The sequence below is a fragment of the Bison bison genome, unplaced genomic scaffold (assembly GCF_000754665.1).
Source record: "Bison bison bison isolate TAMUID 2011002044 unplaced genomic scaffold, Bison_UMD1.0 scf7180017864519, whole genome shotgun sequence".
Lineage (NCBI taxonomy): Eukaryota > Metazoa > Chordata > Mammalia > Artiodactyla > Bovidae > Bison > Bison bison.
The window spans coordinates 690,306-708,469 of record NW_011495072.1 but is presented as its reverse complement, the minus strand read 5'-3'; the positions used below and the strand labels follow the sequence as shown (position 1 = coordinate 708,469).

The 18,164-nt window shown below is 52.6% G+C and overlaps 1 protein-coding gene across 4 annotated transcripts in view; it reads right to left on the bottom strand.

The window, feature by feature from the left end:
• The window catches only part of TBC1D9B (TBC1 domain family, member 9B (with GRAM domain)), a 38,335-nt gene that overhangs the window by 15,626 nt on the left and 4,545 nt on the right, over nt 1-18,164 (bottom strand). For all 4 annotated transcript variants that reach the window (XM_010830678.1, XM_010830679.1, XM_010830680.1 and 1 more), the window contains exons 2-7: nt 17,159-17,277; nt 12,097-12,325; nt 10,920-11,178; nt 8,984-9,191; nt 6,789-7,001; nt 229-390 (exon numbers count right to left, since the gene is read on the bottom strand). In XM_010830678.1, coding sequence (XP_010828980.1) covers nt 229-390; nt 6,789-7,001; nt 8,984-9,191; nt 10,920-11,178; nt 12,097-12,325; nt 17,159-17,277 — 1,190 coding nt within the window. The remainder of the gene's footprint in view (nt 1-228; nt 391-6,788; nt 7,002-8,983; nt 9,192-10,919; nt 11,179-12,096; nt 12,326-17,158; nt 17,278-18,164) is intronic.

The window sequence follows — 18,164 nt, the reverse complement described above, 5'->3', positions numbered from 1 at the left end:
CCACCTCCACCTCTCCTCCGAGGGCTAGGGTGGTGCTGCGCACTGCACCGCCCTCGGCGTCCCTGGGGCCCCGGGGACGGTTGTAAGCCCACGGTCAGCACTGTGGCACTGGTCAGGCAGGGTGTCCCTGGCACTGCGCAGGGTCACCCGCGGGTCACAGACGCCACCCCCGCTCCCGCCCCCGCCGGCCAGGCCTGCACGGCGGTGGGGCTCCCTGTCTGGGCTTACCCCCTTGGCGCCCAGGTCCTCCACGGGCGTGTTTCTCTGGAAGAGTCTGAGCAGGCCCTGGGAGGCGGTTGGTGCCTCCTGTGCACGGCCCCCTGGGAGGCCACCGAGGGGCGAGGTCGGGCCGGCGGGCTGTTCCGACAGCTCCTGGGGAGCGGGGGAAGGCTGGGAAACAGAGCAGAGAGGCAGGCCCTGAGCGAGGTGGCAGCCCCACGGCCGGCGGGCAGTGCCCTGGGATGGGCAGGAGGCCACCAGATGGCCCAGCCCTGCCTCCTCTCTGGCCGAGCACACACCTCACTGCCCTCCGGCACCCGGGCCAGGCTCTGGGGCCCGTCCCGTCAGACCCTCTCTCCATGAGCTCAGGGCCAGGAGAGGAGCAGCTCCCAGGAGAGTTCTTCTGAACTGTGTCCCCTACAAGGGCCTGATAGGCCACACTCACGGATGCTCCCTGGGGAGCACCTGCTCCTGTTCCAGCCTCGGGGTGCAGACCCTGCTGACCCCTGGAGACACGGCTGTCCTCGGGCCCCAAGCCCCACAAGGCCCCTGACCACAGTGACCAGCTTGGGGGGAAGGGTCGGGAGAGAGCCCCAGGGCCCCTCCAGGACACTGGGCTCTCCTTAGCAGTCTGCCATGCTTCTGACAAGGCTGCTGGGGTTCCGGGAGGGGAGATGCAAGACAGACCCAGAACCAGGTGTGTGTGTGGGGAGTCCCCGCCCGTAGGCCATCTCTAACCGTCAACAGGTCCCTGGTAGGGCTGTAGGCCCTTCCCCAGGGGGACTCCGGCCAAACAGCAAGAGAAATGGATCCTGGGGGGTTCTGGGAATATCCTGGGGGGCATTTGGGGTTGGGAGAAAAAAAGTGGGGCACCAGGGACAACAGTCTAGAAGGAAGCCCTGATATTCAGGGTTCTTCCCTGGCTTTCTGGAATTGTGGTCCCCAGTCTCCACCCAGCAGGGCTAGCGAGTAAGTTTTTAGGCCCCTTCAAGTACAGTGTAGATGACAACAGACTTCTGTCCCCTGCTTGTGGTCTGGGTTCCACCTGTAGGTCCCTGACTTCAAGGTGAGCGCTCGGTCATAGGCGATGGTCTGTGTAGGGAGCTTGCTCCAGGGCCCAGGGTCAGGTAGGCCAGAGCCAGAGCGCACTTTCTGCTCTCCCCTCAGCTCCCTCCCCGGGCACCCACCAGCAGGAACACCGCTATTGGATGGACACTGATCACTGGCTCCCCAAATCCACTTCTGCTGCCGCAGGGGCTCCCCATTTTTGGGGGGACACAGCACATCTCTCTCTACTCTTGGCCCCACACTTTGTGGAATCCCTTGAAGCCTGGGGTGGTGGCCACAAACTAATTAGTATTTGCCGCCCCGGGGCTCAGGGGCTTGGGGGTACTCTGTGGGTCACTTTGCGGGGAATGTCAGGACAGGCCAAGGAGGATGCAGAGGGTGGTGCCGCCATCCTGGGGTCACACACAACTGGGGATGACACCTCCTGGCTGAAAAGCACGTCTAGTAGAGAGCCCAGCTCTGCTGACAGGCAGCTGAGCGTGCGACCAGGGAGCTCTGCATGCTTTGGTCGGAGCTGGGTTTCTGCCCTTGAGCTCATCAGCTCTGACCCCCTCGGCCGTGGCCCATCTGGTATGCAGCAGGGGCAGGGACGCTCCCTACACAAGAGCCACAGCCGTGACCGCTTTGCAGGGAACATATTCTACACTCATCAAACTGTACTCTTTCAATACGAACGTCAAGCTTACCTCAGTAGAGACGTTTTTAACAAAAAGGAAAAAAGGAGAGAAAATTCTGCTAGGTTCACGTCCATGGGAAGATCCCCCGGGGAAGGGAAAGGCTGCCCACTCCAGTATTCTGGTCTAGAGAATCCCATGGACTGTGCCCATGGGGTCTCAAGGAGTCAGACACGACTGAGCGGCTTTCACTTTCTTCTTTCTCTCACATCCATGGTCTGTCCCTCTGCCCGTGACTGGTGTTTTCAAAATGGACTTTAGATCAACTACAAACACATTTTCAAGACAAACTGTCTGAATCCAGGGGCAAGACCCTAGACTGAAAGCATTCTGATGCAGAGATTTCTGCTTCTGGCCCGAGGATCCCAGCAGAGACAAGGACACAGATGGACTTTCAGGCCACAGAGCACTGCAGAGAATCAAAAACCTCAGTGCTGGAAAGGAGACTGACTCAAGGATGTGACCTCAGCGATAACCATCCCTCATGACATACAGGTTCCTGGGGTGATGGTGAGCCCACGCCCACGCCTGGGAATCCTGTGTTCTCCTAATCCAGTCTCTCTCTCCTTCCCCTCAGTAACTGTCTTATCCATTCTTGCAGCACCAACCTCGCAAACCACCTGCCTTCCTCACTTCTACAGCCAACTATTTATCTGAGCATGCAGAAGCATGAGCAATTTGACGGCCATCCGTGGTCACTCCTGCTGGCCTGCCCTCCTGCATTTGAGGCTGTGTACGCCAGGCCCAACTTTCCATCCATTTGAGCCCAAGATCCTACCGCACTGGCCTCTAAGAGCTTCTTCCGGCATGTGTAGAAGATACCCCCTCTCCACTGGATTCATTACCATCAGTATAGAAATCATGCTGGTGTCCCTACCAGCCCTCCTCGTTCTTCATCTGGATGGTGCTCACACATTGTCAAAGTGCACCAAGCTGTGCCTTTAGGATCCATGTACTTTACAGCATAGACATCACACTCTGATTACAAAGTCAGTCCCTGAAGGCACCCCTGTGGGTCTCAGCTGGTCTTTCTACAAAGTTTCTGGAAAGAGTTGCCTAAATTCACTGTACCTTTCCCTCTTTCTCTACTTTTTTTTTTACTTGAGAAAGTGTCAGAAAGTGTACATTTATGTTCTAATAATTACCTTCATCCTAATGATGTCTTTATCTAATACCCTGGGTGCCCTCTTTTTAGACACTGGACTGCCTCCTAGGGACAATACTCAAATTGGCCAGTAGCTCTGTTTTTCCCACCCCATCCTTTCCCCTGCCGCCATATAGTGACAGACTTTTGTTCTTACTTAAAAAGGCAGTCAGTGAGCTTATTCTGCTTGCCATACTTCCTGATGTCACGTTTGCATCACACTCTGTGCCGCCAGAGCATATAGAATCACACGTGTCTTGTCACCTGTTCCTCGTCTTGTATCTACGCCTCATATGCACACTCAGTGCTCCCACCAGGGCACCTGCCAAAGCCTCTCTGGTTGTTTCTTGCTTTTCTGAGGTTGTTCACTATTAGACTCATCAAAACCTGATGGCTTCCCTGATTTCCTGCATGTTCCTGATGGCTTGTGGTCTTGATACCTGAATGTCAGTTTCCCAGATAGAAAATCCTGGGACCACAGCATTTTTTTACTGTATATTTTTAAAATGTTGCTCTATTTGTATAAAATGCTGCTATGAAAATGCCTGATGCCTCTCTGATTTCCATTCCTTTATAAATAACTTGGTGTTTCTTGACTGATTGTCCAGAAGACTTTGTTTTAAAGTCCCACAGTTTTGCTAGATTATATCTCAGTGTGTACATATTACATACTATTTCATATTGATTTTCCAGATGTACAAGATGCTTTTCTACCAGGCGGGTTTAAGTTTTCTTTTATATTCAGAAAGCTTCTTGAATCGCAGTTCCTATCAGCTGTTATGCCGTGGCTTTCTTTTAATCTTTAGGGAGCTATGTCTCACAGACATTGGATCTTCTTTGCTTCAGTTGTTTCTCACGTCTCTTGACTGCTGCTGCTGCTGCTGCTAAGTCGCTTCAGTCGTGTCCGACTCCTAGCAACCCCATGGACTGCAGCCCACCAGGCTCCTCCGTCCATGGGATTTGCCAAGCAAGAGTACTGGAGTGGGTTGCCATTGCCCTCTCTGCGTCTCTTGACTATTTTCTATTGGACTCTCCTCTTTCTTTTCTGAATCTTCTACCTCTGGCGTGCAGTTTATGCTTAGAGCACATTCCAGTATGGGCTGGTTGCCATTCAAGTGCTCAGTAGCCATCTGTGGCTTCTGTACTGACAGCTGCACCTCGATTCCATTCTCAACACGCGGCCAGAGCAGCTCTGCTACAACACAAACAGACCACGTCCCTTCTCCAGTCCAAACTCTCCACTGGCTCCCACTTCACTCAGAGTCAAGGCTAAGTGTTTACAAAGGCCTATGGGCTCCATATGCTCTGGGCTCCCACTCCCTCTCTCATCTCAGACCTGAGCCCTGTCTACACTCTTCTCAGCAGCCCTTTCCCCAGATACTTTCTGGCTGGTCCCTTACTTCCTTCAAGTACCACTTGATCAGAGTCCTCCTGTCCCCTGGCACTCCTGATCCTTTTATCCTGTTTTATTTTTCCCATGGCCCTTACTGCCACCTGACATATTTAATGTTTATTTCCTTACTGACTTGTCTTTCTCAGTAGAATATAAGCTCTAAAAGGGCATGAGTTTTGTCTAATCAGCTCTATTTCTAGTACCTGGAAGAGTATCTGACACTTAACAGGAATGCAATAAGATGTGTTGGATGAAGAAGGGCGGGTGCTCAGAAGGGGCCATGGGGCCAAGCTTAGTCTGGCTGCTCAGGTCCTGTCATCTGTGGCACTGGGAATGAAAAGGCAGTTCAACATTCCTGCTCACATCCCTTTTCACCAGACCAACCTCACTATTTCTTGAAATCACAGCTCAAGCCCAACCTCCTCTAAGAAACTTTCTTAAAGTCTCCAACATGCACTGATTCTGCCTGCTCCTTTCCCATCCATTCTTTGTCTACTTAATAGTTTACTGAGCATTGATTAGTGGGTGGAAAATTCATGGCTCCAATGCTACCTGGTGGGAATGTAGGCCCTGCAATGCCACAGCTCCTGATTTTCCTGGAGTAGCCAGACAGGTGGATTTTTATATGGACTCTTCTAATGTTTTCACAAATCTAGACTGATAATAGCACATACATCTTGTTATACCAAGAAGGAAGGAAGTGATCAAACAAAGCCACGGTAATGTCAAAAGGACTCATGCCACCTGAACAACTGTCCTCTGGTCATAGACTGAATGAGGATAAAAACTCTCCTGAGCTGAAACAAATCAAGATGCTTAAATATGTAAATTCATAATTATACTAAAAAGTAAACACAAAAGCTGAATTGGTCACATTTGGAGGATACTAGAAAACCAACTTGTCATTTTAACAACTGGTGAATAAAAAAATAAAGGATTTATTCTGCCTTTTCTATATGAACTGTGCCTCAGGGTGACCAAATAGCTGATGAGGGTAAGTTTCTCTATACAAAAGTATTTCAGCTAATGAACAGAAGAAATGATAGAATTAAGAGTGCTCCCATTTGCAATCCTAATGAGTTACCTAGGGCATTACTTAGGAAATGCTTGTCAAATAATCAGGTATTGTACACCTCTTGGTAGAAGTACACAGCTCAATCCTGTCTACAAGTGCCTGTTCCCCACCTCGCACCAACATAAACAATTAAATCAAAAGTCGAGCTGGATCTCACCACTCAACCACCAACTTACAAGAATTAGGGCACAAAAGAACCCATTAAATGCTTGCAGGGGAGGCAATCAGCAAACACCAGGCTGTGAGAAACTCTACAGCACAAATGACCAGTTCCTTCAATAAAATACTGCAAGAAAAGAGACAGGGAGAGGGAGAAAGAGATGGGAGCAGAAACATGTAAAGAGATTACAGCAATCCACTGTAACAAATATATGATCTACATGTGCTGCTGCTGCTGCTGCTGCTGCTAAGTCGATTCAGTCGTGTCCGACTCTGTGCGACCCCATGGACTGCAGCCCACCAGGCTCCTCCGTCCATGGGATTCTCCAGGCAAGAGTACTGGAGTGGGGTGCCATTGCCTTCTCCATGATCTATGTGTATCTCAATTCAAATCTGATCAAACTGTAAAAGGTACTTGTACATCCGGGAAAATGTAAACACAAGTGTGAAAGTCGCTCAGTTGTGTCCGACTCTTTGTGACCCCATGGACTATACAGTCCATGGAATTCTCCAGGCAAGAATACTGGAGTGGATAGTCTTTCCCTTCTCCAAGGGATCTTCCCAACCCAGGATTCGAACCCACGTCTCCCATATTGCAGGCAGATTCTTTACCAGCTGAGCCACCAGGGAAGCCCATAAACACAAGTATTTGATGTTAAAGAATTATTAATACTGTTGGTATAGTAAGGAGACTGCAGTAAAAGGTAACCCTGTAAGAAAGACTGAAGGGAGAAATGCCAGGTAAATAAACCCAAAGGGGCAGGCCTCAGCAGTGTGGCTCCCAATGCAGGAGAAGTTCACGAGGGACAGAGATGAAGGTGGCTGGTCCAGGCAGAGCCGGCTTTTCGTGTGGAGTACGCTTGAGGCAGGCAGGCCGACTTGAGGGAGTCTTGGGGTACAGAGAGGTCTGAGACCCTGGGCCCTGTGTGCATGGCTAGTGCCTCTGAGACTGGGGTTGGGTGAGGTTTTCCAGCAGCGCCAAGCGGGGGCCCTCTCCACCCAAGGGCTCTCCTCCTGCCTCTGCCCCCGCCCCGCTGCTCTGGGGGGCCCCCTTACCTCTGGGGCTGCGTCCACGATGCTGGCTTTACTCTCTGCTCGGCTGCCACCTGACGGCTTGGATGGCATCTTCTGGAGGAAGTCAGAGATCCTCTCGACCAAGAACTCACGGTCTTTCAGGTTGGCGAACAGAAAGGTCATTTTGCTCTTAGTGCTAATAGACAGAGGGCTGGGCAGGACGCTGGAGCAGTCGGCTTTTTCCACAATGGTCACCTGAGAAGCCAAAACCACCATCTGGGGGTCTGCATCCTGGGATATAAAGCCACGTGGTTTTGTGAAGGCAAGAGCACGGTGGGCTCAGGCTGCCTTCTGGGCTCGGGGCGGGGAGGGGAGGCAGGGCTCTGCGGGCCTGAGTGCTTCCTATCGTGACTCAGCCCCGTTTTCTCCACTGCTGATGAGTGTGAGGGTGTCAGCCTCGGAAGACCATCCTGAGGGGGATGAGGCGGAATGCAGAGCCTGAGCCCAGCTGCTCCCTGACCAGCTCCCTCAAGGCTGACAGTCCTGCCCCCGTCCTAAAGCGAGGCAAGAAGTCATTCACCTCCACAGCCCTCACTCCCTCAGCACTTCCTGATGCGTGTCACGGGCCCAGTTCTTTTTTGAAAAATTAACTGAGCTTTGGCTGTGCTGGGTCTTTGCCGCTGCTCACAGACTTCCTCTAGCTGTGGCGAGCAGGGGCTACTCTCACTGCAGAGTGCAGGCTTTTCACTGTGGTCGCTTCTCTCGTGTGCAGGCTCAGCAGTTCTGGCTCACCAGCCCTAGGTGGCGCTAGTGGTAAAGAACCCTCCTGCTACTGCAGGAGACTAAGAGATAGGGGTTTGATTCCTGGGTTGGGTAGACCCCCTGGAGGAGGAAATGGCAACCCACTCCATTGTTCTTGCCTGGAGAATACCATGGACAGAGAAGCCTGGGAGGCTACAGTCCACGGGGTCCCACAGAGTCAGACATGACTCAAGTGACTGAGCACAGTAGATGCCTGAGTGTGGCTGGCTCTGAATGAGGAGGCCCTGGGAAGCCCCCTGGATGGGACGCTGAGGTCAGGGCTGGGTAGGGGACTCTATCCTGACCAGCTGTAGCCACAGTCCAAGAGCTTCCAGGGTTAGCCAGAGCTCTCTGATGTCAGGATGTTAGGACCCCTCAGGGGAAGTGGAGCTGGGCTTAAGATGAGTCTGTAGCCAGCCCCCAGATCTCAGGGTCAGGTCGGGACAGCAGCCAGGACAAACCCACAGGCCTAGTGCCAAATGGGGTGTGGGGCCCGGGCCAGCCTGGAGCTGTGGCTCCTTTAAGTCTTTGCCTCTGACTTCCCTTGGGGAAACTGAGGCAGCACAGCACCTCACACCTATTCACGACTATACCCACAACTTCAGAGCTTTGTACAAAGGCCAGGGAGGTCCCATCATTCTGTTTTAAACAGAATCAGACTACCGTGATTTAGGTTCTAATTTAAGAACCTCACTGTGCTTCAGTAATTAAACAGCCAGTATGTCTTGTTGGGATCTATCCTTGACCTCAGGGTCTGGGCGTTCTGTCTGGGTGATGGTGGTGGGGTGCTCCCCCTCACTATCTACAACCTTCACTGCAGCACAGGGCAAATGGCCTTGTTTCCACGAGTCACTGTGGAAGCCCAAGAAACCAGAGAAAAAAATCCCTGTGACAGGTAAGAGCTAGCTTCCGGGTGAGAGTTGACCCTCCTCCTGAAAGGTTAAGAGCTGACTTCCGATGACTGCCAGAGCCTGAGCCCCAGCCAAGGCAGGTGTCAGGAGGGGTCAGTGAGGGGGCCTCTGAGGGTGACATGATGTAGGTGGGGCATGGTCAGTGCCCTCCAGGCCCAGCCAAAGCAGGGATATGCCAAAGTCCAACTGGAAGACCCAAGAAGGCAGGACCAAGGGACACTCACCTGCAGGAGGCCACTGGGCTGACCCAGCGGGTCCTTTTTGAGGTTTCCTTGTGTACCAGTGTGAGTGCTGCTGGCAGGCCAAAGCCTACCCTGTCTTCCCACCAGGTGAGGGTGACCCTTGAGCGGGCATCCAGTGTGCCCTACACCCCATGGGGCCTGGTGGGTGACACGTGCTCGGGGAGGTGCTGAACCGTGTGCCCTCGCTGCTCATGCCACCAAATCCTGAGGGGCTTCCCAGGCTGGGAACCTGGCCGGGTGCCCTGGCACGTCAGGGGAGAGCTGGCGAGGACGTCGGGCTCACCTCCCGCAGCGGTATGATAAGGTGGCAAGCATCCTCCTCCTTGCTGGCGAAGCAGATGTAGTTGCTGGAGATAAACATCTGGCCGGGGATGTGCAGCTTGTTGAACGGGGTCCACAGGGTACAGCTTGTGTGGCCGTCCAGGCGCTCGTCCCTGGGCAGTCGGAACGTGGCACGGTAGCACTCGTTCTTGGCTCGAGCGTCCAGGTCTCTGGTGGTGGGAAAGGGGGCAGGAGTCAGGGCTGATACACTCACGAGGGGGCCTCATGTCCTCAGCTTCCACACTGGACTCAGGCTCGTGGGGGTCCTCCTGTGAGCAAGTTGTGCCCAGGGACCTCAGAATTCAATAGAACATGCACACTGAATGAGCCAGGAGGAAAATGCGCACATCCGTATGGTCAGCAGAGGAGCAGTCAAATAAGAGCACGCCTGGTGTGCCCAGAAGATGCCTGCGCCCACCCTGCGGCTTCTCACTGGGAAGACCCGGCCCCACCGGGAACCCAGACGCGCCTGCCGACAGGCACGTGTGGAGTGAGGACGAAAACGCGGGGTGCTAGCGCTTCCCCAGCAGTGCAGCGGCTACGATTCCGAGCTTCCACTGCAGGGGGCGCAGGTTCAATCCCTGGTTGTTGTTGTTGCTAAGTCACTTCAGTCGTGTCCGACTCTGTGTGACCCCATAGATGGCAGCCCACCAGGCTCCCCCGTCCCTGGGATTCTCCAAGCAAGAACACTAGAGTGAGTGGGTTGCCATTTCCGTTTCCAATGCATGAAAGTGAGAAGTGAAAGTGAAGTTGCTCAGTCGTGTCCGACTCTTAGCGACCCCATGGACTGCAGCCCACCAGGCTCCTCCATCCATGGGATTTTCCAGGCAAGAGTACTGGAGCGGGGTGCCATTGCCTTCTCCATAGTGACCCCATGAATTGCAGCCTAACAGGCTCCTCCGTCCATGGGATTTTCCAAGCAAGAGTACTGGAGTGGGGTGCCATTGCCTTCTGCTGAGTGGCTTGGACCAAAAACCTCAAAAAACATAGAACACGGGGTGCTGTTGCTTAGGAGAAACACACCCTCGCTGGGCCTATGACGGTGTGAGGCGGGCCCGGCCGCCTGCTTCTCGTCCTGCGGGGACCAACCCTTGTGAGCATCTCCCCCCAGCTCCAGGGGAGCGGCCAGCAGCCTGAGCCGGGCCTGGCGGGCGCCCTCGACGGACAGTGCCAGAGCCTGCCCAGTCCCGCCCTGCTTGTTTTCTTCCCAGAGGTTCTGAGAGCCACCCGGTCACTTGCATGAGACGAGTGCCGTCCCTGGACAGCGTCCTGCCAGACGGTGCAGAAGTCTGGGCCTAGACCGGGGTCTCTGAGCCCAAGGGCGTGCCTCTCACTCCGGCCATCTCTGAGCTCCCCCTGGCCTACGAGCGCCCCCTGACGCTGCCACGGAGCAGCAACGACAGAGCTGCTCTGCGAGGCCGGCCCCGCGCCGCGTTCCTCGGTCTGCTGGTTCCCACACACAGAGTGGCAGGGCCTCAGAGCCGCGCAGGGCGCTCGCCCGGGGCCTGAGCCGAGCCGTCCGGCCGGCGGGAAGGCGGTTGCACTCCCTGAGCCGGGACTCACTGAGGCCACCCCCACTCCCGCGGTGGGCGGCGGTCCTGGGCTCCGCTGGCGCTCACTCACCGCCAAGGGCCGGAGGCCGGGGGCGAGTTACTCTGTCTACCGGGGCCCCAGCTTCCTGTCTCAGACTCGGGAGACCGCGAGCGCTCCCCGCCCCGGCGCTGGAGAAGCGATACATGAGACACTCCCTCCGCGTCAGCGGCAGGTTTGAGGATGATGCCTCTGTGAGGCTCCTGCCCTCCGTGCACTACCGCAACCCCCCTCCAGCGGGCCCCTCCCACGCAGGGTGCCTGTGCCGGGTGAGGAGGGCGGGTCCCCGCCGGGCCGGGCCGACGCACCGCTTCAGCGCCGAGATGTTCCTGTGTGGCCGCGGCGGCCTGGGCGGCGCCCTCTCCTCCAGGAAGCCCTCGCTGTCCAGCAGCTGCCGCACGGCCAGGTTGGCCAGCTGCTCCATGAGCTTGAAGGTCTCCCCGATGTTGAGGAACATGGAGAAGAAGAGCTCCTGGTCCCGCGTGTCCACGCGGATGCTCTCAGGGAAAAGCAGTGTGGCGTTCTTCTCCAGCCGCGTGACGTCCACCCACTGCACCACCAGGCTCACTGGACGCCGGGGGGGACAGACACGGCATGAGGGCAAGCCCGCTGCAGGGCCGGGCAGCCGGCTCCTGACTCCCCGCTGTGCCCAGCCCGAGCCCGGCTGTGCGGGGCTGACCCAGCTCCCAGTCCCAAGAACCTCCTGGGTTTGCCCACAGAATGGCTGAAGGACGGCATGAATGAACAAGCAGAGGTGAGCAAGCTGAGCCCCGGGACCTGAAAAGCCCCACCTGAGGGGAGTGTCCTGCTCTGGGGGCAAGTCACAACACGGTGTGGCCGGCACAGAGAGGACACTGGCCCTGCCTCGTGAGCAGATGTGAAGGCAGGAGAGACAGGTGAGGTTGGGACAAGCGTGTGCATGGCTGGGCGCTGGGCCCGGGAAAGGGAACACGGAGAGCAGCTGAAGCCTTGGGGCTGCTTTCCGGGGGTGACATGGCAGCAGAGGGCGCTGGCTGGGCATCTGCTCTTTGTCCTGAGGCCAGGGCTTCAGCTGGGCGGAGGGCCCCGCAGCAGGTGGATGCAGAGGCGCACGTCCAAGGCCCCATGGAACCTGCAGCCGCTCAGGGATGAGGGGGGCGCTGGTATGTTCTACGTGAAAGAGGGGAGGCCCTGTGTAGAAAGTCACCATGTGAAGAGCTGTGCTGGTTGACGCAGACATGACAGAAGCCATGGTGATGTTTGGCTCAAGTCTGGGCATTCTGCTCATGGGTCACTGTCTTCTGGGGAGACTCTGGTGGTTGTGTGGGGACAGAATATCTGGGGGCTGAGGAGGCTGAGCCCTCAGGAAGTCCGGAAGTCTGGGGAGGAGGTACACTTTCTAGAGGCGAGGTGGAGGGTGAGTGCAGAGGAGGATGCCAGCACCAGCTGCAGGCTGGGGCAGGGAGGGTGGGGGTGACGCAGGGAGCCCGTGCTGCTTGCACTCACCCTCCTTGCCCAGCAGAAAGGAGTAGAAGCAGAGGTGGTTGACAGTCAGGTAGAGCCAGCCCTGCCGGGGCACACGGCCCTTCCAGTAGCTACAGGAGTAGTAGTTGACCAGCTTCTCCCCATCGGGCATCCCGAACTGCTTCCTCATTTTCAGCTCGGCCTCCTTGAACTTCCCAGGGTCCTCATCTCCCTGGGGCTGCACATTCTTGTTCTCTTCTGCGATGATGCCCTGGAGGAGGACACAGGGAATCAGTCAGCGGCACTTGGGGCTCCTGGACACTGACCCAGGGCCACAAGCAGGGAGACCCGACAGCTGCTCTGGCCACACACAGCAGGCGACTTCCCCTAACTCCCCGAGCTCTTTCTCTCTACTAGCTCAGAGCAAAGACTTTCAAATTTACATTTTTGTTATTTTAATGTAAATACCTGAAAAATATAATACATAAACATGGCAAAAAAAAAAATTGCAAATAGTAGAAAAGGGAGTTCAATGAGAAGGGAGTCTCCATCTCCTCTGCTGTTGTAACCACTTTGCTGATTTTCTCCCAAACAGGCTGGCATTGATGCACCTTTAAGCAAATACACACATTTGCTCTTTCCCTTCCTTCTTTGCCCAAATGGGATCCTGCTGTGGCACTGTTCTATGAAGGGCATTCCTCATGCCAGTGTCCTGAAGGATGTTCTGTATCTGACACTCCCCCTCCTCCCCATACCAGGTGGCTGCTGCCTCTGGCCCTTGCTCAAGGCCTTCGGGCCAGCTGCAGGGCCCACCCAGCTCAGGGCGTGTCAGTGCTGTGTCCCGCCAGCATCTTTAGTGGGCTCACAGTGCCCAGAGATATCCCCCTGGGCCACAGAGCCAAACCTCCCGGGGGTACAACAGGTTCTTAGTATATCTGGCTCAAAATGTACACGTAAATCTTCCAGGGGGTATGACTACTCGATAAGCTAAAGGAATTCAAGGCAAGTGGTGTGGCCCAGACTGCTGCTTCCACGGAGCCTCCTGGCAGCCTCATATCCCTGCCTCCACGAGTAGGAAATACAGCCAGGAGCTGGGGTGAGGACCCAAGAGCAGCACCTCCATTTCAGTACAGACAGCACCACTGTGCCTACAACCCCAACATCTCTCTCTCTCAAGCTGCCTCTCTGTCTCCCCAGAGCACTGCTGCAGAAGTGAGCTCTACATCTGAGCACCCTCCTCACTACCAAGGCCCCACCTTTGTCTTCTGCTGCCCTCCAGCGTGCCTACTGGGAGGCTGGAGAAGGGGCCTCACCAGCGGAATGGTGAGCGCCAGACAGCGCAGACAGCCTATGGACGTCACTGGCACCTTGGCCTTCAGGCCCCCTTCCTGGGTCTCAGTGGGTGCCCCCACTCCTTCAGCTGCACCTGGGAGATCCCCAAGCAGGGAGCAAAGGGGCTGACACGCCGCTTTGCATTTTTCTCTGCATTCCCACTGGCCTGGAGTACAGTCCCCACCGATGGAGCGAACCGCCTGGCCCCCAGGACTCGGGTTTTGTTTGCTAGCTGACAGAAGTGCACCCTAACGATCGCTGGGTAGATTTTCAACGACTAATTTAAGTTCTTTAACAGTTTTAGGCATATTCAAGTTTTCTATTTCTTTGTCTCAGTTTCAGTTCTATTATGTGGCAGATTAGATAACAGCCCCCCTAAAGATGTTCCGCTGGAGAAGAGAATGGCAACCCACTCCAGTATTCCTGCCTGGAGAATCTCCATGGACAGAGGAGCCTGGTGGGCTACAGTCCATGGGGTTGCAGAATCGGACATGACTGAGAGACTAACACACTAAAGATGTTACATCCCAATTACCAGAAGAGTTGAAAGAGAGGTACTAATTGATTAAACAAGTCAATCAAGACGTCAATGCTGCTGGCATTAAAAAGAAAGTTAAGGACCAAAAACTTCGAAATGCATGGCTCCTGTTGTTGTTGCTATTTAGTCGCTTAGTCGTGTCCGACTCTTTGCAACCCCTTGGACTGTAGCCCGCCAGGTTCCTCTGTCCATGGGATTTCCCAGGCAAGAATACTGGGAGTGGGGTGCCATTTCCGTCTCCAGGGGATCTTCCTGACCCAGGGTTGAACCTGTGTCTCCTGTATTGGCAGGTGGGTTCTTTACTGCTGAGTCAGTAAAAGGAAGCCCTACAAGGTTCCTAAGAGCTGGAAAAAGCAAGGAAGTGGATTCTCCCCTCAGAGCTTCCAAGAATCAATCTTGCTAATTCCTTGATTTTAGCCTATGAGATTTCATTTCAGACTTCTGACATGCAGAACTGTAAGATAAGAAACTTGTGCTTACTTAAAACTAGTGTTTTAAACATTTGGCTGTCCTGGGTCTTCCTGCTGTCAGGCTTTTCTCCAGCTGCAGTGAGCGGGAGCTACTCTCCGGCTGTGGTGCTCGAGCCTCTCACTGCACTGGCTCCTCTTGCTGCAGAGCATGGGTTCCAGAGCGCACGGGCGTCAGTAGCTGTGGCTTCCCGGCTCAGGAGCACAGGCTCAATAGTTGCAGCACACAATCCCAGATCAGGGGTCGAACCCATGTATCCTGCATCGGCAGGCGGATTCTTTACCACTGAGCCACCAGGGAAGCCTTAAGAACTTCTGCTGTTTTAAATCACTAAGTTTATGGTAACTTGTTACAATAGCAATTGGAAACTAAAACATTATTTTAATAGTGTCCATCTTGTCTTAATTCTTATAATTTATGGGTGTAAAGCTGTTTATGGCATTTTCTTTTTTTTAAACTCTGCTTTTTTTAAAAATATTTCATTCCCAACATGGCTTGAGGTTTTTTATTTCGTCCTGTATCACTTTTGCCACAGGTTTATTTATATTTTAGATCTGTTTTTTGATTTGTTGTTCTTCTGTATCATTTCTTTATTTTCCAAGAAATTAACTTCTTCCCTTTGTTACAGGCATACCCTGGAGATACTGCTGGTATGGTTCTGAACCATAGCAGTAAAGCACATATAAACAAGTCATATAATTTTTTTGCTTTCACAGTGCATATAGAAGTTATGTCTACACTATACTATAGTCTATTAAATATGTAATAGTATTATGTCTAAAAAAAAAAAACAAGGTACCTATCTTAATCAAAAAATATTTTACTGCTAAAAAATGCCAACTATAATCTGGTGAATAATAGAGTCTTCAGTGAATAGTAAATCTTTCTGTGATCATTGTATTTCTGTCTTTCTAATTTCCTGGTTTCTCTGGAATTCTTCTAATTTACTGAATTGGACACTTGGCTCACTAACTCCCACCTTTCTTTTTTATCACGTCATTATAAAACATAAAACTTAAGACTTTACATTTCCTTCTGTGTGCTGCTTTTACTACATCTCCCAAGTTCTGATATACAGTAGTATTTCTATAACTGTCCAGTTCTCTCTCTCTTTTTTTGGTGGCACCATGCATCTCGCAGGATCTTAGTTCTCCAACCAGAGGTTAAACCAGGGTCCCAGCAGTAAAAGTGCTGAGTCCTAACCACTGGCTTGCCAGGGAATTCCCTCAACGTTTTCTCTTCTGTAAAAAATAATTTTTAATTAATTAATTTATTTTTGGCTGCCCTGGGTTTTCGTTGCTGCGTGGGGGCAACTCCTCAGTCGTGCTGTGAGGACTACTCATTGCAGGAGCTCCTCTTGTTGGGGAGCACAGGCTATGGGGTGGCTGGGCTTCAGCAGCTGCAGCTCGGAGCCTCCCTGGGTGCACTTTCGGGGTCTGGAGCACAGACTCATAGCTGTGGTGCAAGGACTCAATTGCTCCATGGCCCGTGGACTCCTCCTGGCCCAGGGATCAAACCCGTGTCTCCTGCATTGGATCCCGCACCACTGAGTCACCAGGGAAGCCCCCTCACCTCAACATTTTCTAATTTCCATTTTTAATTTGACTCATCGAGAACTTTGGTCTATTTTGTTGGTTAGTTTGTTTGGGCTTGGCATGAGGGAAGCATTCCATAATGTTGCTGTTATTGCTATTATTGCCCAGCTGGCTCAGTAGGAGAGTGAAGGCCTGCCTCTGCTCTCTTTGCCTAGTTTCCTGGAACTAGAAAGGCAACACAGGTCCTGTCCTAACCAACCCCAAGGCACACAGAGAACTGCTGAGGAGCTCTTGGTGCTATCTGCCCAGGTCTAGGAAGCTCTGGCATTATGAAGTCACGAGGGCTTGCCCAAAGCAAGCTTGTATCATAAACTCTGACCTAGTAAGGGCCCTCTGAGGAATCAAAGCCAAGGCAATAAACCACCAGAAAGAAAAAGAGGTAGATTCACACACATACATTCTCAGATAAATGCTCATTATGCTAATTATTCCCTAAAGGGGAAACAATCTAAACATCACCGTGGTAAGTTTTTACACATTCATAATTATTTTGCTACCTGTAAAATATTCCACTAAGAATATCACATATGACTGATCAAGTCCCCTGAATATAAGGTGCTCAGTACAGTATTCATATAGAAAATAAGTATTATGTTAGCAAGTATGATCACTCTCGATTAGCAAAGGAAAGAACAGCTGCTTTCCCTCTTAACACGGGACTGGGAGGCACTGTTCCCTGGCAGTGCTTCAGGGAACATCCTGATACATATGTCATTCTGCACATATGAATACACTCTAGGGTAAATTCCAAGGAATGCAACTGCTGGGTCAAAATATCTGTGCATTTTGAAGTAATGTTAGCTTTATGATAGAAATATACTTCATATTATTTTTAATAATAAGTTGTCATTTCCAACTTCTTCCTCTGTTGGCCAAGGAACTAGTCACAGAGTTGTATATCTGCATACTTGTTCTAACACTCTCTAAGGGGATGGGAACTCCCAGCTATGCTTAGTCAGACTCTGGTGGCTGGCCAGAAGATGAGGCCTGCATACAACGAGTTCACCTGCCCCTTTCAATGCCAAGAGAGCAGGACTGGACACTTCATTCCATCTCTGCTTCATGGAGGAAAGAACTGTATCATGTTGTCTGAAGTTTACAGAGGATGACATAGGTGAATACTGCTAGCCCAAAGAAGGGAGGCAGAACCAGTATGGAGAGTGAGTCTTACGTGTATCTTGCCCTTGACGAAGGTGGTGATATCTTCCTCATTGTCAAAGATGGACAGCGTCTGGAGTAAGTTATTTTCCAGCCATTCCCAGTGTTTTGTGATCTCTTTTCGGGAAGAACCTAGGGGTGGTTTGGTGGAATAAAGAAAAGGAAAATCACAAAATCACCAGGACTTAAACATAAACTCAGAGAGAGTTTAAAATGGGTGACCTAATTTGCTATACAAAAAAGATTACTATCTTTCACCTGTCTACTCTTGCCATATATATATGTGTGTGTGTGTGTGTGTGTGTGTGTGTATAACAAAAGTCATAAATGGTACTGATAAAAACACAAAATAAAAAAATTCAGATAGTCACGAAAAAAGTAAAGCCTCCATTGCCCTCTAACACCAAGAGCAAGAGTGACTGCTAGATTCTTGTGTCCTCCCAGAAATAGTTTGTACACGTGCACATTTGCTTACTTACTTTTCTTTGAGACAAAAGGACTTAATGTGGTCTTCCACGTGTAGCTGATTAGCCAGACAGTCAGACTTGGTCTAAGTGACTGCAGTTCTCCCAAGAATTTAGGCCTCCATAGGCGGCAGCGGGAGCTTCCTGCAGGACTCCAGGTCCCTGGCTGGCTGGTCTCCTGCTGGGCCAGAGGCCCCCTCACTCTCTCCGAGCCAGATGCCCCATCCAGGCCTCTGACTGCTCTTCCTCCTCCCCCGAGTTCACATCCCAGCTGGATCCTGTCTCTTCCAGGAACCCTTTGTTTCACCCCCGTTTGACTCTTTCAGTTGCTAGCTGGCCCCCAGGGTCTGCCTCACCTAGGAGGGAGGTCCCTGTCCTCCTTAGGAAGAGGGCCTGTCGAGGGCACTGCAGGCCCTGTGAAGATGGAAAAACTCAGAGGCAGCCCAGTGCCATCCCAAAGACTGAGGCAGCTGCTTTCTCTGCCTCTATCAGGGAACTGGGAAAAGGGGCCTCGGGAGAAGTAAAAGAATGAGGCAAGTCTCTTCCCCATCCCTC